General features: G+C 42.3%; 1 protein-coding gene across 1 annotated transcript in view; it reads left to right on the plus strand.

Annotated features, from left to right (window-relative positions):
- The window catches only part of LOC310693816 (uncharacterized protein), a 62,550-nt gene continuing 36,829 nt past the window's right edge, over nt 1-25,721 (plus strand). Inside the window, exons 1-9 of the mRNA XM_083476193.1 lie at nt 1-404; nt 6,479-6,568; nt 13,261-13,419; nt 13,762-13,854; nt 15,386-15,499; nt 18,231-18,383; nt 19,204-19,329; nt 20,826-20,954; nt 24,709-24,794. Of these exons, the coding sequence (XP_083332319.1) occupies nt 321-404; nt 6,479-6,568; nt 13,261-13,419; nt 13,762-13,854; nt 15,386-15,499; nt 18,231-18,383; nt 19,204-19,329; nt 20,826-20,954; nt 24,709-24,794 (1,034 nt within the window). The 5' untranslated portion in view covers nt 1-320. The remainder of the gene's footprint in view (nt 405-6,478; nt 6,569-13,260; nt 13,420-13,761; nt 13,855-15,385; nt 15,500-18,230; nt 18,384-19,203; nt 19,330-20,825; nt 20,955-24,708; nt 24,795-25,721) is intronic.

Raw genomic sequence — 25,721 nt, forward strand, 5'->3', positions numbered from 1 at the left:
AGGAGGCCTGAGGCGCCTCCGCCTCGCAGGAAGGATTTCCTTCGGGAGCCGCTTTGAGGCGCCGTCGACTCGCCTCTCCTCCCCCCGAGGGCCCTTCGGCCGCCCGAGCGAGCGCGCCTCCTCACTCCGCTCCGTCCGAGCAGGCGGGCGGTCTGGAGGCGGGGAAGAGGCTGGCCGGGCCGGGCGGCTGCCCGCCACGCCCGCCGGGTCAGGAGGAGGCTGTCAGTGGCCCGTGGCCATTGCGGGAGGGAGGCGGCGCGGGGCGTGTGCGGCGGAGAGAGGAGCGGAGCGGAGCGAGGCACAACTCCAAGGCGGCCGAGATGTTGCGCTACAGCTCGGGCTTGACCCTCACCACCACCACGCCGAAGAAGCCCGACGGCCAGGGCGGCCCTGCTCAGAGAAAGGTGAGCGGGGACGGGGCAACGAAACAGCGCACGGCGATAAAGGGAGCCCCCTCGGGCGCAGAGACCCCAAAGCGGCGGCCCCCGAGCGGGTCTCTGCTAGGTGTCGGAGGCAGGGGCGCAACTTACCTCAGGAACAGGAGGCGCATGCGCGAAGCGAGTTCCCTCAGGGGCGAAAAAAGGCGGGAAGGGCGTCGAGGCGAAACCTCGGGGGAAATGGGAGCCGCCTCAGCCGCTGCTCCCCGCATGCCTTCCTTAGCGCTGTTTTGGGCTTGGATGCCTTGAAGGCAGGGCCCCTTCCCTCTAGGGGTTGCTGGACTCCAACGCCCATCAGCCCCACCCAGTATGGCTCATGGGGTGGTGGGGTCCTGCAACATCTGGAGGGCTACAGGTTGAGGAAGGGCAGGCCAAGGTGGTTTTGTTCTGTACCCCTTACCTGTGCCAAGATGCCCTTGCTCCATAAAAGAGATAATCTTGCATAGAATGGTATGGTAAGGTAAAAGGTAAATGACCCCAGGATGGCTAAGTCCAGTCAAAGGCGACTATGGGGTGCAGCGCTCATCTCACTTTTGGGCTGAGGGAGCCGGTGTTTGTCCGCAGACAGCTTTCCGGGTAATGTGGCCAGCAGGACTAAGCCGCTTCTGGTGCAACAGGACACCGTGACGAGTGCCAGAGTGCATGGAAATACTGTTTACCTTCCTGCCACAGTGGTACCTATTTTTCTACTTGCACTTGTGTGCTTTTGAACTGCTAAGTTGGCAGAAGCTGGGGCAGAGCAGTGGGGAGCTCACCACCATCGTACAGATTCGAACTGTTGACTTTCCGATCGGCCGGCCCAAGAGGTTCAGTGGTTTAGACCACAGCGCCAGGGACCACAAGGGTCATCTAGTCCAACCCCCTGAAACACAGGAATATTTTGTCCAATGTGGGGCTAGAACCCACAAGTCTGAGATTAAGCGTCTCATGCTCTATGGATTGACTTATCCTGCATCATAATATACTTACTTTCAAAAAAAGAAAAGAAGTAGTAGCATATATTGGTCCCTCACAACAGCTTTAAGACGGAAATATGGATATTGGTGTATGATATGTTATGCCTTTTGTGGAGAAAGTGGATACAGACAAGTTTCCCCCTCTCTTTCAAGACACACCTTGCCTCAGATGGCACAAACCAGACTCTGGCTTCTTTTTGTTTCTGGGGTTGAGCAGTGTGAGGAGCGTCTTAGGACTTCTGAGAAGCTGGCACCAGAACTCTGCTGTTTCACATTAAACGGTCTATAGCTTGTTTTAAACTGTATTTTATATGACATGCAAATCAGGACGCTGTCACAAGGTGTGCTGATGGTCTGTGGCTCAGATGGCTTTGAAGGGCAATTTGACAAATTCACAGAGCCCTAGGAGGAAATGCCTATTTATTTATTTATAGAAATATTTATATACCACTATGTGAAAAACCAAACCAAAGCCCAAAGTGGTTTACACCAGTAAAACAAAGTCGTACAATAAAAACCATATTAAAACGTTAAAAACAGAGATTAATTAGCCATTGCGGAGAGAGGCATTCTTAACTGTTTGTGTAGGCCTGGGGGAATAGAAAAGTTTTCAGCAGGTGTTTAGAAGTTGGCACAGAAGGTGTCTGCTGAATCTCTCTTGTAGAATGTACCACAGGATTGGGCCTGTGACACCAAAGGCTCGATTTCTCGTCAACTGAGCGTTGACAACGGTGCTCCTGTAGGTGATCTCAATGATCGAGCTGGGATATAAGGGTTCAGGTGATCCCTGAGGTAACCTGGACCTAAGTTGTTTAGGGCTTTGTAAATTAATAATAGATGGATGACCTTTTGGAGCCTCCAAACTTGAAGCAGTCTACTACTGATTACCAAATACAAGGGAGCAACAGTGGGGGAGCATTGTTGTCTTCATGCTGTGCTGGTAGGTTTTCTTGAGGCATCGGGTTGGCTGTTGTAGGAAGCAGGATGCTGGACAAGACGGCTGGATTCACCATGGTCTCATCCAGCATGTCAGTTTCTGAGCATGTGCAGACTGCTCTGCCTTCTTCCGAAAGGTACCATTTTAAAGAAATAACAATGAGTCAAACTCAGAATTTTGCATTCTCTGTCTACATTTATTCTGGCAAAGAAACAAAATAATGGCCATTCCTGTAAAATTTTGGCTTGTTGGCAACCTCCCCTAAAATGTAGGAGGTGTAAACTATGTGTTTGTAGAGAAAGTAATTTACTATGGTTGGCATGGGTGTATCATTGAAGAGGATTAACCTCAAAGGTCAGCATATATCTAAGGAAGTATACATGAATGCATGTGAGTTGGCTTGAGAAACCTGCTAAGTGGCTGCACTCCAGGATCTCTTGCAGCATCACTGAAGATGTTTGGATTCGAGAGTCTGATTCTGTGCTATTCCAAAGTGTTGCTTTGAGCAGCTGATGTGATTGGGCCAACCTGGTGCCATGCAAATATTTTATTAATCTGTGTTGTAGTGGATTATGTGCTGGACTTTGGTAGTGGAGACCTATGCTGGAATCCCTGTTTGTTGATGAAGCTCACTGGGTGCCCTTAGGCCAGTTATGTGCTTTCTTACTTTTACCTATCTCAGCTATCTCAGAGGATTGGTGTGAAGATAACATGTGCTCTCCATCTTAGGCCCTTTGGTGAAAGAATTGATTTAAAAAGTAATAATGAAAAGGATCTGAGTACTGTAGTTACATTTTTAGTTCCACCCTGAAAGGCATGAACCCAGTGTTACTAGTAGCCATTGATTGAGCTTTCCTTTATATAATTGTCTAAGCCCATTTTCAAGTTGTCTTAGGCTGTGAACACATGACTGCTTTCTCTGGCTCCAGTGTGCTCCCAATGCTAATGTTTGAATCTGAGTACGTATGACATTAGTCACAATGCATAGGCTTCGTATAGTTTGTTGAGAAATGTTGCTGTTTGATACATTTTCCCTCAATTCCCTCAAACCAACTTCCATCTGATTTGAAAATATAAACTCCTGTTAAGATGAGGTGTGTACATTTCAGACATCCATTGCACATGCACAGATGACAGCACATGCACAGATTATGGCTTTACTGAATAGGAGTTTGGTGTGTGTGTAAGTAACAAAACAGGTAATGGTGTGTTCTGCAAGTAAAAATACAACTTGAAATGCAGCAAGGGGGAACAACTTTGCTGCATTTTAAGGTCAAATGTGAACATAGCCTAAACCAGTGACCCATCTTGCCGTGATAAATTCCACCACACATGTCTTAATCTGCGTGTCTCTTTTACTGTCTTGGTCAAAGAATTTGGAGGGCTGCCTTTAGGCTTCTGAGAGAAGTTACCCAAAATGCACCTGTTCAGTAAAGCAAATGTAAAATAAATTGTTAGTTAAAAGTACTTTGACTATTGTAAATTTTCTCCAGAGTTACTCATTCCTCCATTATGCATCCATACTTCTGGATTCATATCAAGGTAACCTGGCCACAGCTGCAATCCTATTCCCCCACCCCCACCCCACCCCTGACTTAATGTGACTAGAAATGCAGAAGTGTTGGGTTCACAGCACATTTTTAAACCTGATTGGATTTAATTTGTACCTGTATGCTTTAGAATGTGTGCTTATGATGTGTGTCGGGTACAACACATTTGTTTTGCTGAAGCATCAGTTTATTATTTTTAGTGTGGTCCAAAATACGTACAGTATTTTCCTGAGTCTGAAGAGAAGTTGGTTGTAAGATTGATATTAACAGAGAATGGTCAGCATAGAGGCATTAGATTTAGCTACTAAGAGCTTGGGTCCTTCACCAAGAATGTTGTTATTCATACATTATGGGTTTTTTTAAGTGTGTACCTAAGAAGTTTGAAGTGGAAACAAGCAGGAACTAGAGGGATAAAACTTGTGTTGGCATAAAAGTGTATCATGTGTTTGCACACTCAGGAATCTAGGCTTGGTTGTAGCTCTTTGTGAAGTGTGCTTCCAGAAATAAACCCAGGTTTGCTGCTGCTTAATGAATGAAATGGCCCTAAAGGAATGAGGCAACAAGGATGATGTTGCTGCTATCTTGGATACTGGCAATTATCACTTCGAAACATTAACTAAAACTATGTAAATTATTTCTGAAATGTTTCATAAACCAGATTAAGATCGTGACTCTTTAATGCTGTGTTAAAACACTGGTAGATCTAATGAAAGGGCTGTTAAAACAGTCATCCTCCTAAATAGCTTTTCCACTAATTTGATAGTGTAGGCTGTTATCATTCCAGGATGCACATTCTTTGTATGCTGTAGGGGACAGAAAACTGAGATCAGCTGATAACACTTGCTATTACAAAGCCATTATTATGTTTTGGAACACTTGCTATCTCTATTCATGTAGCAAAGCAACACTCATAGGTTCAATTTTAATAAAAATAGTGGAATGTTAACACGTCTCATGCAGTAACATAATGTCAAGCAAAATTTGATCCCAAGAAGCCTTAATACTGGGGCAAGAAAACTCAGACCTAAGGGCCAAATGTGGCCCTTCAGGCCTTCCAATCCAGCTCTTGCAATTCTTTCTCCTCTACATTATCTCTTTAGTCACAGCCCCTCTCTCCAGTCCACACCACTCAATGGCCCTACTTTGCGCTGCCCTTTAATGTCTTTGTCTGGACTATGTCCTTGAACTCTCAAAATGCCTCTTGCTTATTTGGATGGGGGACAGAGTGAGCTTTGTGAATGTATGTGGAAACTACCTTACAGCACAGTGGTAAAATTTCCATTCATTGCTCTTCCCGCTTTTGCTTCTGGTCTCACCCACCACTGGCATGTTGCCCCTGGGAGGCTGTCTAGAAGGGAATTTAGCTGTCAGTATGAAAAAGTTCCTACACCCCTATCTTAACGTGTTATTTTATGCCATCTGTAAATATTACAGCAGGGGCCAGCAAACTTTTTCAGCAGGGGGCCGGTCCACTGCCCCTCAGACCTTGGGGGGGGGACGGGACAGACTATATTTTGAAAAAAATATATGAACGAATTCCTATGCCCCACAAATAACCCAGAGATACATTTTAAATAAAAGGACACATTCTACTCATGTAAAAACACACTGATTCCCGGACCATCCACGGGCTGGATTTAGAAGGCGATTGGGCCGGATCTAGGCCCCGGGCCTTAGTTTGCCTACCCATGTGTTACAGTATCACAATACGTGTTCTCAGTTTATTTTATTGTGTCTTGAAAAAATATACTGAAAACCATTTCAAAATGTTTACTCACCAAAATGAAAGCAGTGAGAAACAAAGTTTTTCAGAGGAGTAAGGCTCTTCCTTCCAGCACTGCTGTGTGATTTTTAATGTATTTTCTCTGGTATACTGTTATTAACTTTCCCCCCACCTAGTTCAGTCTCTATTTATAAAAGATGAAAGACTCATCATTACCAACAATGGAGGAATGGTTATTAAAATTATCAGATTTAGCTGAGATAGTGAAATTGACATGTTTAATAAGAAAAAAGTCATTGTTAACATTTACTAAAGACTGGAAGCCTCTCATAGACTTTTTGCATGAAAAAGAAATAATGACATTTGGGTTTAAAGGCTGCAGTTTATAGAAAGTATTTTTCTCCTTCTCTGTTTTAATCCTATCTCTCTTTCTCTCTTCTTTTTCCCTTTTCTTTCCATCTTTTCCTCTTCTTTTCCTCTGGGTCTATGTTTTTATTTTACTTAGATTAACTTTTTAGTTTGAAGAAAAGGGTATTTGATAATTATCTTTGTATCACTCTTTATAAAATCTAATAAAATTTATTCAATTTTTAAAATAAATTTGCAAATACCTGTTGTCCATGAGAATATTGTTATAGTAATAATTCCATTTGCCATGGAATGAGTTTGACTTATGGAGAAAACTGTTGCTTGTAGATAGCCCTGCATTTGACCCTTGTCTTTCAACAGTATTTAATAATTTTTGTTATAAAAACGTCTGTTTTTCTTGTTCCCTGAAGTAAACAAGCTAGCCCTTAGAAAGTTACTTTTCATTCTTTTCACAAAGACAGTAATGTTTTCAATATACTGAAAGAAGAGCTTTGTCTTTCTTCTAGGCAAACGTGTGTCGGCTACGCTTGACCCTGCCCCCTGAAGAAAACTCGCTCTCTCAGGAAATTAAAAGTAAGACTGAAAGGACAAAAAAGGTAAGTTAACGAAATTTTGCTGATGTTTGCTTCACCCCTGTAAATATTAATCCATCTTTAAAAAAAATCAGATGAGTCTGTTGGTATGCACTGAAAAAAAGTTCTAGAAATCTGCACTACACATCACAGATTTTGCAAATGGTGTAAATTTTGGTGGTTTACAAAATTACCAATTGTTTTATTGGAAGGCATGCCCCCCCCCGTTTCCTTTTGGGGGAAAAACTAAGACCAAAGTGCATATCCATATTACTGTATTTTTCGCCCATAGGACGCACCTAGTTTTTTGGGGGGGAAATAAAGAAAAAAAAGTTTATTTCCCCCCCAGGTGCAGGGCTGGGGCGGGGGAAGCCCAAGCTTCTCCCGACCCCAGCCCTCAGAACAGGCTGATATCCGCTAGCTGTGGCAGAGCCGCGCGGCTCTCCCATGGCTAGCGGGGCGCTGCGCGAAGCCCGAAGCTTGGGGCGTGCTGAGCACAGTGCGTCCCAAGCTTCTGGGTGCCGGCAAGGTCTCCGCTAGCTGTGGGAGAGCTGCGTCTCCCACGGCTAGCGGATAGCTTCCTGAAGCCTGGAGAGCGAGAGGGGTCGGTGCGCACTGACCCCCCTCACTCTCCAGGCTTCAGTGAAAGCCTGCATTCGCCCCATAGGACGCACACACATTTCCCCTTCATTTTTGGAGGGGAAAAAGTGCGTCCTATAGGGCGAAAAATACGGTCCATTGTTCACTCTTTTTAAAAAGCATGCATAAGCTGGCCAAATTTATTCTGAAGGAAAAGCAAGCAGAGCTGCAGCAGGACATGGGAACTAGGTGGTTATGCCAACGGAAACAGTGGGTTTTAAGGAGGAATGTGAAGTAAGTAAGAGGTATCTCTCTTACTTACATCTGTGTAATGGGAGCAATTCTAGGCATATGAAAGAGCAAGGGAACGAGGGTAGTTGATTTTAAGACCTAGGATTCAGAACTGTTATGGCTGTCTTGATAGAGGGATTTGAGTCACCGCCAGTTCAAATGTGGTTAAATCATGAATCTACTAGTGACCTTAGGGAGCTATTGTTCTCTCCGCACCAGTCCCTGATTAGTAATGTGGGGATAATAATTCTATACTATAGGACTGTTGTAAATATTACAGAATGTTAATATGTTACATGAGCATGAAGTATTATTATTTACACTGATAAATAGTAATACATAAATACAACAATCCCAAAACATTCTACAGCAAAATATAAAATCATCATTATAAACAATATTCTGATAAAAGCCATCTACGTAACTGCTCAGAAAAGCCAATCTGTGCCCCCAGCTCAGTCAGCAATTTTTAAATTCCCTCCCGTATCTGTGTTGTCTCTAAACATTAATTAAAAGCTGTGAATTCCACGATTCCTCTTCAGATGTGGCTGCAGTGCTTTGTTGTCAGACAAGTGCTGTGCTACACCTTCTGTTGGTGATGCTGTTGGCCAGTTGACAGCTGTAAATTCTCAGAGTTTTCCTTTAGGGCCCTGACCAGGGTTAGTACAGTAGCATAAATTTTCAGTCAGCATCTTCTGACTTTTTGAGCACAACTAATTGCAACTCAGAAAATATGTAATTAGGATCTTGGTAATTAGGATTTCCTGTGGGAGCCCTGATTGGATCTGGGGGAGGTTTTTGGTTCCTACCCCTACTTTTATTCCTTGTGGTGCTTTCCTGGTTTAAGTCCTCTCCATCTGTCCATGGGAAGAAACATCCAGGTGTCCATATGCACCTGTATGCATTTCCCTACAATGGAAAAAATAGTAGCTGGAGGGGTGTAATTGAAACTGGGGTGCTTGAAGGAAAGAGTTAATCCTACACTCATAGATCCAGTGTGGGAACTTGCGTATAAGAACTTTTATATGCAGAAATGGGTATGGTGCTGAATGTGCAAGGCACAGGTGACACACTTCTCTCCCTGCCTCCATGGCCTTCATTGCAAAGTGAGGCTCACAAAGAGGTGAAGCAGCGTCAAAAGCTTAGTAATAGCTCTATTATCATCACACCCACAATTTCACGAGGCCATATGGAAATAGCTGTGCTCCATAAATGCCAAGGTAGGTTTTGAAATGGGGCTGGGCTTCATTCTTTTGAGGCACAGTGTCAGGCTGGTGGTTCAGTGGCACCAACTGGATGACCCTGCCAAACAAATGTTGTAAGCTGATCAGCACATTTTATTTAACCATTACATGCCTCATTGTCTTCATGACTAAATGTGTTTTATGAGATGCCAGAGTTGTCTGTGATAGAAGACAGCCTTGCAAATAAGTTCGCAGAAACTACTAGCTCAGATAAAACAATGACTAGCTTGTCTGTCCATGTAAATGTGTTACAACAACAGCCAGAACAAAAAAGAACCAGCTTTCTTTCTCTATGCTTGTCACCAATTCTTATTTGCCATGGGCAAGAAGTTACTAAAAAGCCACATCGGCCAAGCTAAATGTGATGAGGCAGCAACATTGTTATCCACTAGTCTGTCCTGTGAACATATGAAGGGTTTATGTGTCGTTTGCTTTTAATATGAAATTGAATGTGTGGGAGGTAGAGCCATAGCTGGGGGAGGGGGGGCTAGCCATATTTTTTGCCCCAGGTGAAGCCTCCATAGTGGCGTCATTGAGGCTCCGAGCCTGTATCTATGTGTGTGCAAGTGTGTGTGGTGTATGTGTGTTTGTGCATGCGCGCCAAGCTAGATCTTTGACCTGGGTGAAACTTGCCCCCGCCCTTGTCTTACCTTTTTGTGCTCAGTTGCATCTAGGAATATTCTCACTGGTCTTCTCCCCAATATTTGGTTGTGTCTTTATATTTTATATATGTTGTGAGTCACTTTGTAGAGCTTGGTTCTTTAAAAAATGAATTGAAAATCTTGTTAATTAATAACCCATTTCTGGGGATGCTGCTAAGCTGGAAGAACATCTGTGATTTTTAATAAAGGGTGGTTTAAATATAAAATGAATAAGATTGCTTTGAGTAGCAGAGTGCTAAGGAAGGAAAGAGGGGTTTTGTTCCGTTTCATGGGTCGGGGACGGGACAGGACACTAATTTCTGTTTCTGGGAGAAAAGCAATAGAGAGGTAACAAAAAGGGCAGAGAAAGATGCCATTTTTTAATGTATGCTTAGTGTGACATTGCTAAGGAAAGTGCATTGGCAGTTACCAGCGCATAAAAAGATATACCTTTGCTCTGCTTAATATCTGCTCTGGAAGGATTTAGTTTTTTAATAAGGCAAGGCTGGGAAGCTTCCTCTAAAACCTGTTTCAGTTATTGCCAAGTACATGTTCACAAATGTTCTAAAGCTTATATGCCTCATTTTGAACAGTATTTTTCAAAGCTTGTGGCTTGAAAACTAACCCTCTTCCATTGATTAGCTTTTTGTATGTCAGTGATTGTAAGCATAGAACAAGGCTTTTGCATATTTTTCCAAGCTGCAGCTCAGCTGCCTTTATATTTGTAGGTGTCTGAAAACTCTGTTTGTGATGTGGCATTGTGTCTATAAGAGTGATAAAGAAAAATGTTAACTTTGGATGTGGATCTTCCTTTCTTGCTTCTTTGGCTCCGGGCCAGCATGATTTTTAAAATGTAGATGTAAGCTAACAGGCATGGTTGGAAAGCTTTCACAATGGCCCTTATGGACTACTGGCTGTATTTGCATATAAACCATGGTTTCTTTTAGCCATGGTTTATTCAATAACCTATAAGTCATCTCATAGGCAAACTGGTTTGTTTCAACAACAAGAACAACAACAATACCCCATTCATCTGGCTGGGTTTCCCCAGCCATTCAGGGCGCCTTAGAGCATATCTAAAAACATAAAACATCAAGTGTTAAAAACCTCCTGAAACAGGGCTACCTTCAGATGTCTTCTAAAAGTTGTTTAATTCTTTATCTCCTTGACATCTGAAGGGAGCTTGACAGTTCCACAGGGAGGGCGCCACTACCAAGAAGGCCATCTGCCTGGTTTTCCAGCTACTGATGTCTCATGCTTTTGTAACTTGGTGAGTGTCTGAGATGAGGTGGACAAACAAGCCATGGTTAAGGAATGCTGTTGGGTTCGGAAACAAACCACATTTTGTTAATGTTAAAACTAACCACATTTTGGCTTAACAAACCATGGGTTAGCATTATGTGTGAACCAGGAGACTGTCAAACATTTAGCAGTCAGGGCAGCAGTGAAAGTCCTCTGAGGAATCAATAACTAGTTTAAAATATACAAAAGGGGAAAGGATCAGTGTTGGCCCATTGGAAAAACTCGCAAATCCACATTTGGGCAATACCTTTATTAAATCAATCAAAACGTTACAGAAAAGTTTGCAAGTTTCAAGTTTTCCAGAACTCTTAATCAGCCTAGATGGTAAACAAAATGTGGGGAGGGGAGAGAAGAGAAGAAATGGCAGATGTTGCAAGAACAGGAAGTGCAGGATAGGAATAAACAGGCACATTTCACAATGGAGGGAAGTAAACAGCAGAGTTCCCATGGGATCTTTGTGCTAAGGCCAGTGCTATTCAACTTAGAAATGATCTAAAGTCAGGATTGTAGTGAGGTAGCCATTGTGCTGGGCTGAATATCTTCAGTTTTCACCAACTTCTTTGGAAAGAGAAGGGACCTGTAGTACAATCTTATACATGTCTACTCAATAGTAAGTCCTATTGGGCAGAATCCAAGTAGATAGATCTGGTAGCACATTGATTTTCTTGCACAATGGCACTTCTCCTTCCTCTCCTCTTCATGTTTCCCCCACCTCTCCAGATCCCCTCCGGAGGGTTGGAATAACCTCCAGAACAGATATAGGGGCTATGGGGAGAGGAGGGGAAACTGAATAACCAAATGTCATTGTGCAAGCAATGGGTACCCCTCAAAGGGGTACTACCTTTGAGTTCAATGACTTACTCCAAGGTTATTGCCTATAAGGATTGCAGCTTTAAGGAGGATAAATGACAGTCTACTGAACTTTTGCAAAACCTAGGGTTTCGACATGGAAAAGTATGATTTCTAAGGTGCGCTGTGCAAGAAATATGTCTGTGTTTGATTTAGCACACACATCCTTGGAAGTTATTTCCTGACAGATTTCCCCCTGTTTGTTACTCCCTGTCATTGTTCAAAACTCCCATTGTTCTAGTTGCATTTTGCAACAGGGAATTTCACTAGCGTGAGCAGTTTCTGAGCTCTGAGTGCAGTACTGCGCCTAAGATTTCAGATTAAAACTGCAGAGTGGAAGGAGCTTCCTTTAGCCAATCAGAAGCTGTGCTTTGGTTTCCAAACGTTTTGGAAGTTGAACGGACTTCCAGAAGGGATTCTGTTCGACTTCTGAGGTACGACTGTAGAAGGTGAAAACTCTTCATGACAGTAAAGTGATACCTTGGTTTAGGAACAGCTTAGTTTATGAACAAACCCGGAAGTAGGTGTTTTGGTTTGTGAACTTTGCCTTGGAATAAGAACATGTTTTGCTTCCTGTTGAGTGTGTTCCATTTGTAAATTGAGTCCCCCGCTGCTATGGGAAAGCACGCCTTGGTTTAAGAATGCTTTGGTTTAAGAACGGATTAAGTTCATAAACCAAGGTAAAGGGACCTCTGACCATTAGGTCCAGTTGTGGCTGACTCTGGGGTTGCGGCGCTCATCTCGCTTTTTTGGCTGAGGGAGCCGGCGTACAGCTTCCGGGTCATGTGGCCAGCATGACTAAACTGCTTCTGGCGAACCAGAGCAGCGCACGGAAACGCCGTTTACCTTCCCGCCGGAGCGGTACCTATTTATCTACTTGCACTTTGACGTGCTTTCGAACTTCTAGGTTGGCAGGAGCAGGGACCGAGCAGCGAGAGCTCACCCCGTCATGGGGATTCGAACCGCCGACCTTCTGATTGGCAAGTCCTAGGCTCTGTGGTTTAACCCACAGCGCCACCCGTGTCCCTTTAAACCAATGTACCACTGTACTAATATAGAGCAATCCCCCCCCCCATTTTGTGCACGTGGGGAGAATGCGATACTTAGAATTCTGTCAGAACTTCTTGTTCTGTGTGCAGTCTTCAAGTCCTTGGAAGAGTACATACTTCTAAAACAGTTGTTCCCAGTTCAAACTACTTTGCTCTTTGGTATTTCACAGAAATAATTCTTGAATGTTTCAATGTGAATAATGAGGATAGGGGAGTGGCTGATACCAAAGCAACAAAGGAAATATTTAACCCAGGAAATGAAAAACTGTTTTTCAGTGTGGCGACACACCCATTTCAAATTGCATATGCTTGCTCCCCCTCCTTTCAAAACAAAACAATGTATTTTTATTGATGAGTCAGAATTCTGAGGCAGTCTGGTCATACACATGTATTACAACGTGACTTTATGTAATTATTTGACACTTTAGGCTATATACTTAAATTGGTTTTAAAATGCCTCTGTGGATGTGAACCATTTAGCGCAAGGGCTTCAAGAAGTTACTGGTTATTTAGATAGATGATCAGTACCAAGCTTAATTGACCTTTGTAGTCGCCATCTCTATTTTTCATGGGATTTTCGGAACCCTAAAAATAGAATTCTAAAAGCATTTACTTGAAAATATACACATAACTATTCTTAATTGAGTTCACAATGGTGAAGGAAAGCATCTAGTATTTGGGAATTGTTAGCTGCTCCAGATTTGTTAAAATATTTTGAAATTCAGAGTGACTGTAACACAAGTCTGTTTATTTTTATATAGCAACTCTACCAGGTTCCCAATGGATTGTCTGCAGGGAACTTATCACACGGTGTGGTGTATGGTGTGGTGCGTAGATCTGATGATAATCATAACAAAGAAATGGTGGTTTATGGATGGTCAACTCAACAGCTGAAAGAAGAAATGAAATATATAAGAGATGTGAGTTGAATTTTCTGTACAGGATGCTGTTCATTAAAAATAAAAATAGGATTCTGCTGTATTGGATTTAGTTGGTTATCACTAGTGCTTTTTTCTAAAAAAAATGTTTAGGGGTACTCTCATTTTCCTACTTATATTGAAATACTGCCCCTCAATGAGACAAAACTTAGATTCACAAAATGTTTAGGGGTATGCATCTCCCCTGCACCCCCCCCCCCGAAAAAAAGCACTGGTTATCACTATAAATAGATCCAAATGTTTGGGCTGTGGAAATGATAATCTACACAGAATTGGAAGCAAGATTCAATATTTTGATTTATATATTTTATTTTATTTTCTTAGGTAAGATTAACATTGGAAAAAGTAAGAAAGAAAATGTATGGCGAATATGATGAAATGAAACGCAAAATCCAAGAGCTTACAAATGAACTGGCAGTAAGTACTCATGTACTTTAAAGATGGCAAAAGTGATAAGCTTAATAATTACTGAATTCTCAGTACATTGATACTGTTTAGGGTGGAATGAATAAGAGTATTTTATTCCCATCAACATTGGATACAGCATTGGTCTGATGCTCAAAGATGGTTACGTTTATAAAACATGAATAAGTCAGAAGCAAGGACTACTTCCACAACCAGTGTGTCTCTGCCTAATGTAGCTACTGTTCCTTCCCTCTTTTTAGCTTAGCGTGGAAATACAGGTTATAGGGTGCTTTCATGCTTCCATTTTCTTTGTCCTCCCTGGTTAATCCACCCTTTAAAATCTGTCTGTGTTTCTCTGGTTCTCTGGTTCTCTGCATATGTCTCCAAAGTACACCCTGCTGGCCTAGCTGCCACTGGTTAGTAAGCTTTTTGTGGAATAATTCACATATTTATGGAGGAGTGCCCCCAGTCCATGCACATTTCATCTAGACATGGCTCTCATTGGATGTTGGCAAGTCTAGATCTTTCATCTTACTTGGCATTGGGGTTTTCTGGTAGTGTGTTTTTGTGATCAAAATTACACATGCTGGTCAGTGTGCTGTATCCCTCTCTCAGATTTTGCTGCTGTATGCAATATCCTCCCTTCCTTCTGTTTCAGTGAAGCAGATCTCTACATTCACTCTTGTCTTGGATTTGTCGTTTTTTCCCTTCAAAGCATTAAGCACAGGCCCCCTGATTCCTTATCTAGTCTCTCTCTCTACATCTATGCTATATATCTGGCTGCAATGTCAGGATAGTGCCATTTTGTATTTTACCCTGAAGATATTCTGGGTCAGGTGCTTAATGCACCTTGTGATCAATATTTTAACAACTGTGGGGCATTTTTACAGGAGAGAGCTGTATTAAGTGCAAATATTGTTTGAATGTGACCTCTAGGACAGCCACCCACTAATGCATTATTACACATCATTTCTGAAGCTTTGTAAGTTTCAAGTGTCTTTTGCCATACAACATGGGCTACTGCTCTGCAGGAACCACGAAGTCAAAGATGATTCATGCCTTTGACGCTTCTTTTGAGGAAGGTGCATTGGGACAGCTTTAGTGGACTCTTAACGGCAGCCAGGACATATATCATTGCCAAGCATGGAACACAACTTGACTTGCCCTTGCAAAAGTGTGAACTGTGGCAAGTAATGATGGAGCACATGTATTTCCATAGATGCCTGTAAAACACATTGTATAAACAGGTAACCTTAATACAAAACAATTGAAAAAATTTCTTCCAGTAGCACCTTAAAGACCAACTGAGTTAGTTCTAGGTATGAGCTTTCGTGTGCATGCACACTTCTTCAGATACACTGAAACATGCACACTTCTTCAGATACACTGAATACACTTTCTGTGCATGCACACGAAAGCTCATACCTAGAACTAACTCAGTTGGCCTTTAAGGTGCTACTGGAAGAAATTTTTTTATTTTTTATTTTGACTATGGTTCCTGCTATCTTAAGTTAAGGGGAAAATCTTGCTTATATTTCTCCAGGTATCAAGTGCTCAACAAGAATCATTGGATAATCACATAGAAGTGCACTCTGCAGCTCTGAATAGCTTCAGTGAAATGAATAACTCGTTGACCTCAGCCTCAATTGAGTTGCAGGTAAATTGCTGATAGTATGGTCACCATAGATACATGATTATGTTGGCAAATATCACTGCTCTTGCGTCAGTTGTATAAAGCATCAGTAGGCCAAAATGACAATTAGTTAAACATTTAGAGATAGGACTCTGTTCGTTTAAATATCCAGTGGTAGAAAAGCATTGTTAATTAAAACACATAACTTGGGTACATTTTAGAGTTAAGTGCTTACGTCATTTTCTGCAAGATAAATTAATATTAAATGCAGTGGGCCCACAACTTAAGTTTGCTTTAATTATGCTACTGCAACCTTATGTGTGGGTGTGAGGGTGGAGGATAAATAAATAAATGAAGAGCAGTGGAAACTCGATGTTCACTGCTATCCATTTATTTATTTCTCCACCCACTTGCACACCCAATGGCTTTTCCTTGCTTACAGGGATCTGAGAAGCTTGCAGGAGGGTCCTGGGAAGCTGTCAAAGCCCATGTGCCTCCTTCCTAGAGCCTGGTGAGCAGCTTTCCACCTCATTTATGAGGCTTTGGTAAGGAGGCGTGAAGGCTTTGGAAACCTCCCTTGCACCTCCTTCCTTGAGCCTGGGCTGTTTGAGGACTTTGGGAGTGTCCCAGAGCGCTCTGGAAGCTTTCCCAGAGCCCAGTAAGCAGTCCTCTGCCTCCCAGGGAGGCAGTTTAAGGGGTTCCTGACTTTGCACAATACAGTTGTGCCCCGCAAGACAAATGCCTCGCAAGACAGAAAACCCGCTAGACGAAAGGGTTTTCCGTTTTTGAGCTGCTTCGCAAGACGATTTTCCCTATGGGCTTGCTTTGCAAGACGAAAAAGGCTTGCGAGTGTTCCGATTTTTTTTCCGCTCCCCCCCTTTTTCTAAGCTGCTAAGCCGCTAATAGCCTTTTAGCCGCTAATCCGCTAAGCCTTTAATAGCCGCTAAGCCTTTAATAGCCGCTAAACCGCTAATAGCACTAATCCGCTAAGCCGCTAATAGGGTTGCTTCGCAAGACGAAAAAACCGAAGAGACTCGCGGAACGGATTAATTTCGTCTTGCGAGGCACCACTGTATTGCCTTTGCATGTTGCCCCCAGGAGCCTAACCCTCGTGTAAGTGGTGAGCCCACTGTATTAAAGTACTGTGTTGTAATGTATTGTGTTGTAATGTATTGTTTTTTGGTCTTAAAGCCAGTATTTCATGCTTGGTGGTCTGCTATTTCACAGTAATCTACAATGCTTCTTGGTTTATTTTTTGATGGATTTGCACCAGAAGATTCTCCTTTCCATCACTATTCCCTATTCACTAGTAATCCTAGGGCAGGGGTGGAGAAAGTTTACTGGATTCCCCCACTTTCTGTGGGCAAAGTTTGACAAGTGGATAGGGACCACATACCTTTCAATCTCCTGATATCAAAATGACATCAGAGAACCCTTTTTGTTGAGAGGGCTTGAAACCAAACCATGTGGGCAAATGCACAGCATGCAAAGCCCCTATCAAAGCACTCTGCAAGTCTCGAGGAGTGCTTTGTAAGGAGTGTTCCAAACTGGTGGGTAGGGCTAGGCGATTTATCAATACATCACACAAAACCAGTTTGAAGTCTCTATTGCGGTAACAGTTTTGGAATTTCTGACCTAGCAATAAATTGTGAATGCCAGCACCGTGCCTTTCACTCCTGGGCATCACCAGTGTTTTGCTGAAGGTCCCTCCCAAGATACTTGAGTGGGTCTGGGGGCGGCAGCTGTACCTGTGCCCACGGAAAGCAGCCGTGGCTTCTCTTCCTTGCCTCTGATGCTGTGTGCTTGGCATGTGCTGGTAGCTGTGATTGCTGCAGCTGGGAACCGCACCTTAGCACTAAGGCAGAATGGAGCCACTTCTGGTGCCTTGCACAGCATGAGCCAACGCTCTGGAGGGGCCATCAATATGAGCCAGAGCTGGTAGCAGCCCCGGAGCGGCTTTGGGGAGAGGCTGTCCTGCGAATGGCCTCGGTTTCAGGGAGGCTGGTGCCCCAGGAGGCCAGCAGTGCCCTGTGGCTACTTGGCATGTATGGCGCCTTGCAGCACCCTGACAGTTACACTCTGCCTGCCTAACCTCACCATGAAGTAGCAGAACCTGTGAACAGTGTCACTGATCACCTGTGTGGCTGCCTACGAAGGGCTGCCTACTGAGCCAGTTCAAACCGCTTTGAAGTTCACATCCAGGAATTAACACTGGCTGCTTGCTTTTCCCTTCCCTGCCTTATCTCCCCATTCTTCCTTCTTTCCAGACATCATGATATATCACTACATCATGATGTTTAGCTGGCGATCTCTTATGAGGTTGTAAACCAGATATCGCCCAGCCCTGCTGGTGTGTGGTGCTTGCAAACACCTTTAGGCTGAGCCAGGGCTCCACTTGCTTCAAACCTGATGTCATATATGACATCAAGCCTAGGTCAGAGGGGTATGGCTTGGCCAAAATGGTTTTGCTGGCCAAATGGAGAGGCTGAAGGTTCTCCACCCATGCTCTCAGAAATCTTACATAGAACTGGGTCCTACAAATAATCTGTTGTATTTGTGGGTCTCTTGTACAGCACAAACTTGGTAAGTCTAATCTTAAAGTTTGTTCAATATGTCTGGTCCTTGCATCCCTCTCAAGGGAGTAACGGGGGGGGGGGAGGGAATGCTGGGAGAAAAAAACAGGAAGCCTTTTTTTCGTTTCCCCAGTTTTTCAAGCAACTGAATTAATTTTGTATTTTTAAAAATATGTTCACAGAAAACTTTAGTTGATGTTACTTTGGAGAATACAGTTATACGAGACCAAATAAAAAATCTGAAACAAACACATGAACAGTCTATGGAAAAACTGAAGGAAAAGCAGAAACAGCTGGAAACTGCCAGAGTTGAAAACGAGCTGCTCAAACTCAAGGTAAGCTGAGGCAATACAATTCATGGGTGGTGGAGGATCCTACTGCTGATGACGCCTAGAAAAGGAAATTGCAGTGCCTCACAGCATGAGGAACGTGATAATCTTTTCAAAACAGTGACTGGTTGGAAAGGCAGTATCTGTGGAATGTTATATCATTACTCATTTATTGACACAGTATTCAGGATGTGTTTACCTCAAAACTTGCCTATTCTCCTGCCCCTTGTTTTTGTTGGTAGTGTTCATGAATTTTAGTTGCAACTCTGTTTTCTATTATGATGGGGAACAGCTGTGTAGGCTGAGAAAGCGGAGAGTAAAAGCCTAGTATATATAGTCTTGGTATTTGTAAGCTGGTCTGGGAGCCTTTTTTCTGCCGAAAAGTAAGGTAAAATGTAATATAAGGTAAAATGTAATATATATATGGTGCCAGTCCCATTGAAGTGACCAGGAGCTGTGTTCCTGCATAGGTCCCTTTAATTTGAAAGAGGCCTGTGCCAGGCAACTCTCTGGTGGTTTCAGGATTGTGTCCCAGGTTGGATCATAGAATCATAGATTTGGAAGGGACCCTGAGGGTCATCTAGTCCAGTCTCCTGCAGTGCAGGATCTCAAGTAAAGCATCCATGATGGATGGCCAACCAACCTCAGTTGAAAGGCTGGGGGGTGGAGGGGGTTTGGATTTTCAGCTTCAGGCATAATATGTCTTAGGCCAACTTCTTGAGCTTCTGCTTTATGGCATCTGATTTTCTTCTGCCAATATATTCCTTTCGCTTTCTGTCTTACCTGTTTCATTTGGCTGTGAGAAATGTCCTCATTTTTTTAATAGGTAGAATGTTCACAGGAAGCAAATGCAGAAGTAATGAGAGAGATGACCAGAAAACTATACAGTCAATATGAAGAGAAGTTACGAGAAGAAGAACAAAAACATAAACTTGAGAAAGAAACTCTAATAGTACGTGGGAAGCTTTTTCCTGTGTTGTGTATTATTGTGGTGGTGGGAGAGTCTTACGCTAAACAGAACATGGAAACCCCAGGCTGTGAGTTTCAGCAGGCCTTTTGCTGCATAGCTGTGCCTAGTCCATCCACTTGTAAAGAGGAAATGGTTTTGATGGGTTGCTGCAAGGCTAAGCGATGGACACATGCTTTTTTATAGGTTTTTTTTTTGTTTTGATTTCAACTGAACATGTTTGTGATACGTACAGACTAGTTTACCAACTAGTGTAGTATCAGGAAGCCAAGTCATCTTCCAGTGTACACTGTGGTGTGAGGATATGTTGTAAAATCAATAAAAAGGGAAAAAATAAACCTAAATATTTCAAAGGAAGAAAATTGAAATGCCTTTAGTCTTGTGCACATTTACTTGGAATTTAATTCCATTTAACTCAGCAGAACTTGAGTCCAAATAGGGATGGAATGATTTGTTCATACTGGTTCTCTCGGTTTCTCATTTTTCCAATCTTAAAATCAATTCTCAACATTTTTGCAGCAGTTTGCCATTAAAAAGCCCACATGAAATTGTTTCAGATTTTAGTGTGAATTTCTCCTAATAAACATATTTTTGTATGTAGTTTGACTAATGTACATATTTTTGCAAGCAATTTCTCTTAATATAATGAATATTTCACTATTATATTCATTTTTATGCACACTTTCCACTGCATTATTGTAACTGTTGGTTATTTGGAGAACTATATCACAAAATTTGGATGTGGAAATTTTGAAGGATGTCTGCATTTTGGTTTTCATATTGTCTGGGAACATGCAAATTTGATAGGTTTGGCTTTAAATGTGTGAACTGATTTTAATTTCTCCTTCATCTCTACTTCCATATAAACAAGTACAAGATTGGGTTATAATAGGTTGCTTTTAAGATAATTTGTTTGCCTTTGCTAAGAAAAAGTAAGTTAATAATGTTATTTCCAAAGTGCTTACTGTCAATAATCTTTCAATGCCTGTAGTTCTAGGGTCAGAAGGAACAAAGTGGGTGTGTTTGTTGTAGCTGTAGCTTTTCACATAGTTGGATCTTCTGGGGATCATGGGGGACTATGTGACTGCAAAATGAACTCTGGTAGCTGATGCTTACTGCCCTTCAGGGGAAGAGTTGTAGACCAGTGAAGGTGCTCCTGCTTTGCATGCAGAAGGCTCCCAGGTTCAATCCCTGGCATCTCCAGGTAGGGCTGGGCAAGACTCTTGCTGGAAACCCTGGAGAACTACTGCCTGAATAGGCAGTGCTGAACTATGTGAACCAATGGTCTGAGTCAGGATAGAGCAGCTTCCTGTGCTCCAAGCTTTCCCCAGGGTCTGGGAGAGGAAGATTTTCAGAGTGGGGATGAGGCTGACAAGAGAATTGGAAGCAGAGATATATTCCTGATAGAACATTGCTTTAGGACATTACCCTGCTTATACAGAGTATTGCTGATCCTGCCTATTTTAACCTTTTCTTCACAGTCTGAAACAAATAGACTACTTACAGCCATTGAAGATGCAAATAAGAAGATGAGACTTACTGAGATGAGTTTACAAGAAAAAGACCAAAGAATTGGCGAGCTGGATCAGTTTATTTTGCGCATGGAAGATGTAAGTGTGTACACTAAAATTCCTCAATACAGTAAATTGTCTGTGTGCTTGCTTCATCCATTTTACAAAAATACAAAGATTGTTTAAGTTTCCTCAGTTGTTGTGGTACAGAGAGTAATTCGTATATAAAATAGCAATTAGGGACATTTGTTTTTACACTTATCCTCCATTTCTGTGTGCACAGATAATTTAAAAATAAATAAATAAAGTTGTATATACCACTATTTGATTAAATGTTATCCAAAGCAACTTGCAGCACATTAATACCACCCCCAATGCTGAGGCCCTTTGTTCCTTTGGCCATAGTGTCAACTTTCTTCTTCCAATGGCTGTCATAGGGCAATTGACACAGTTCCGTTGTGGCAGAGAGCGGAAGAAGCAGGCTTCCTACATCTACTCATTCCCTTGCCTTTGTCTGAGTCTAGACCAGACTTCCTCTTTCTGTGGCAATTTTCTTGCGAGAGCAAGGGGAGGCACAGCCTTCCAGTGGCCCATAGTCCTCCGAGTCAATGGCAGAGGGTAGAGTAGGGAGAGGAAAGTTCTGTAGCCCTCCAGATGCTGTTGGACTCTGAGCTCCCATCAGCTGCAGCGAGCCTGCATGGCTAATGGTGATAGATTAAAGAAGCTGGAGTCCAAGAACCTGCAGAGCCATAGGATGCCCATCAGAGGGGTTAGGGTGCCATTCCTTTTACTTCTGCTGCCACAGGGCAACTGGCTCAATATTCAGTTTGTTTGTTGAAAATCACAGCCAAGCATCAAATATGTTTTTACAAGTGACTGCAGCAAGCCTGCTGCCCACATACCTCTTGTGACATTCATAGTACTGCTGTTGAACAAGTTGTGGCAGATTTCCTCTTGCTTCCTTGTGTCTCCTGCCCTGCCCTTTTCTTTTCATGGACTTTGCCCTGGGTGAATGTCATGCTAGTTTTGAGGCGATGGCTATATCTCAATGTGATTTAACAAGATTTTATTTTGAATTTAATGTAAGCTAGGAAATCTATGAAGTAGACCTGTCTTCTCACACATCTAAACATTTTATTTTAGTGATCCTCCCAATTCCAAACCTATTTACTTTACAAGACTTGCACATTCCCATATGTGACCATATTTTTGAAAGTTTAGTTTAATTTATTGATTCAGACGCACACCTTTTTGTACATACTTATAATAGATAAGATAAAGCGTTCATGCATGCTGCTAAGCCAAACTATGCCTTAGCATGAATGACAAAAGGTGTGGCCACGCTGAGACAGGATTGCAGCCACTTTGTTGCTCCCCAGTTGTTTTGGTGGTGCACTAAGTTGTGGTCTGCCTTAATGTATTGCTTAAACCCAAGCTTGTGGTTTAGCTCTCCAGGCAAACCATGATTAGTAAACCATAGGAAAGCCTTGGTTACAACTCCTGGTTGGCTAGAGCTGTCTCAATCATGAGCTCAGTTTTGGAGGACATGCTCATTCAAGCCATGTCATAGCACCACAACATAACTGGGAAGGAGCAAAGCAGCTGCAATTTCCTTTCCAGGAGCCCACACGTTTGCTTGTTCATTCTAAAACATGGTTCTAGATTCAGGTAGGTAGCCGTGTTGGTCTGACACAGTCAAACTATATAAAAAAATTTGTCCAGTAGCACCTTAGAAACCAACTAAGTTTGTTCTCGGTATGAGCTTTCGTGTGCATGCACACTTCATCAGATACACTGAAACAGAAGTCACCAGACCCTTATATATAGTGCGGTGGGGCTTGGTTTGAGTTAGCATTTGGTTTGAGTTACCATGGTTTGAGTTAGCATTATGTGCAAACCAGGCCAATATCAAAATGAACAAATTGCTGCAAGCTAATATCTTTCAAGGAGGCAACAATTCTAAAAAAAAACTCTCTAGAAAGTACACTTTTCACTGCCTGTCTAAAAGCAGGCAGTGATGGGGGAGGGCACGCCTCTCTAAGGAGATAATTGCACAGTTCAGAGTCCACAATGGAAAAGTCCCTTTCCTTTGTGGTCAGCTGCTGCATCTCTGATGGTGGAGGAAGATGAAGAAGATCCTCGTGGTCAGTGCAATTCATCCATTTTCATCGATGTATTGTACAATTCACTCCAAGCTGGGGGGGTTATAGCCTGAAGTTGTTGCTGAGGATCACATTCTGAAACACGGCTGTTGGAAGACTAGTTTACAATTCCAATTAGATGCGGGGTATGTGTGTGGAACTCATCAAGCAAAGGATTTAATTAATATTGGAACACCACAGTGGCAATTAATATGAGCATAGGAATTTTCTTCTGTAGAAGAGAAGATTAGTGCTCACATAGCTGAGAGGGGGAAACACCCACCTTATGCTGGTAACATATGCCTATATACCTGATCCATTAATGTGCATTGGCAGTGTGCAGTTTTTGAAAATTATGACATAATAACAACTCAAAGAGAGAATGAAGAAGACTTTTACCCTTGCCAGATTTAATGTCCTTCCATCTGCATTACTGCAGGGCATATTTGAAGGCAAACTATATTCAGAGCAAATATGCCTATATGGTTTGAAGGAAGTCAAAACTGCTACTCATGCCCTACTACATTGTCATTATTACAAAGCTATACTGTACGTTCTATGTTTATGACTCCAATCATGCAGCAAACCGCAAGCAGAACTGATGATTGCTACTTAAAATATTTAATAGAGGATAGGGAACCAGAGATTACCTTAAAAGTGGCTAAATTTTGTGCTGCTGCTATAAAATTAAGGGGATAAGCTTTGAATGAATCTAAAAGCCAGTGTCTTAATATGTTTTAAATTAGTGGTTAAGGTTTTAACTTAAATAATGTAGCTGTTTTGTATCTGAATTATTTATCGTGTATCAGCTCATAAAACTTAATTTTAATCTATTATTATCTGTATGCTCTCTGTTGTTGTATATGTTTGCACTCTGGTCAGACCGAAATACATCAGTTCATTCAAAGATCTCAAAGGCTCTCTAAGTGTATGGATACCTTTTCCTCCTGGACTCTATTTTGGTTCCATTTCTAATTTGGCCCTGATGTGAGGATAAGGTGGCAGTGCCGGGAGGCGTTTATGTAAGGGATTATTCAAAAATTATATCCCCCACTTGTAGTCTGGAATGGTACAATCCACTCTTATCACCTCATTCTGATGCATATGTAGACCAGGTCTCATTCTTCAATATGAATTTTGAGGCTAAGCAACTACCTGTATCCAGGTTCAGTGTTTAGTGCAGAGGGAAAGAAGGCAACCCAAGTAGGAGGTAGAAGTAACAGTGTTGAAACTAGAACAACCTTTTCTGGTGGTTTTCATCAGTTTGGAAGGGCTGGATGAAAAATAGCCATTCATAAAGGTGTCCTGTTCTGTGAGAATTTGGGGCTGTTGGGGGAAGCTTGATGGTGTCCTTTCAAAAGGCCATGACAGGAGTATAGGATCGTGGAGAACTCCCAGGGTCTTGCTATGGTAGTTCTACTAGCAGTTGTCTCTACCAGCCCTTAGCACCAATTGAAGCCTTATCTGTGTTGTCTCTACTGTGCTGCTGAAAGCCCCACCTCCCCTGTGCCAACCATTTACAGCTTTAAAAGTAAAGCACAAGCACTAAGACCTGGGCTCAGGAGTGAATGGACCTTGTTTTTTTTTTAAGTCTACGTGTTTGGATCTCTATGAGCAGTGTGTACATTCCAATGAAAAGTGTTTTGTATACTGTAGTTGATTTCTTACATGTTAAAAGACAGAAATATATAAAAATGTATTTTCCCACACAGGAACGCCATCAACTGCAAAAGCAACTCATAGAATATGAAATACAACTTAACGGAGCAAACCTTCACAGTCAGTCAGGCAGACAAAGGTGAGGTCTTGATTCTTTCTAGGATTCTTGATGCTCATAAACTATCCCTAACTGTAGTTGATAATTAACTTTGGATGATATAATGTTAGAATTTTTTTAAAAAAAATTCCCAGCATGCCATATATACTGCTGCTATCTGCATTCTCTATAGAGAAGGAGCCCTGTACAATTATTCCATAGTAATTTGCAGTGGTGATTGGTATGGTGGGGTCATCACTGCCGTGTACCTGGACAGGGCTGGTGGGGAGGAGGGTGGCTGCAAAGTTGAGGTTATGTTGTAAAGAAAATCCAGTGCTCTTGCTGTGCATCACTGACCTTAGTCCCATCCCTAGTGCCATCCAGGTAAGCTGTAGTGATGTTGAAGGGGGGGGTCTTTGTGGCTCCACCCCACCTACTATTACTGGTAATATGCATGCATGGATTCTCAGTTGTAAAAAACAAAGTTCCTTTAGACGTCTTTGTGTGGAAGACCTTAAAGTTTTCTTCAAGGCATTAAAATGTCTCAGGCATTTCACTTGTCTACAGGACCCGACTAAAGGTCATCTTCTCATTTGGAGAATGTTCATTACTGAGCAGAAGAGCATCACTAACATTAGTATTTCCTTTGAGAATTTTATGTACATTCTTTCTTCCCTAAAAATCCAGATTTTCTTTGATACCTTGTGGGCTATTTTCTGAGAACCATTTATACTTTCTTTGCCCAACAGCTTTTATGGTGACGATAACAATTAGGAGCTCAAGTCCTGGAAAACATGGAGAAAGAGAAGGGCAATTAAGAAAACTATGCAGAGGTGTGCCTTCCAGTCAGGAAAATTATTTGACAGGAAATTTTTATAATGGGAAGATAAGAAGAGCTGGATCAGACACACCAAAGTCCCTAGGGATCCAGTCTGTCTGTGCATCCACATGTTGAAGGGGCCTTTCATG

This window comes from Podarcis liolepis (assembly GCF_965112155.1).
Source record: "Podarcis liolepis genome assembly, chromosome: 14".
Lineage (NCBI taxonomy): Eukaryota > Metazoa > Chordata > Lepidosauria > Squamata > Lacertidae > Podarcis > Podarcis liolepis.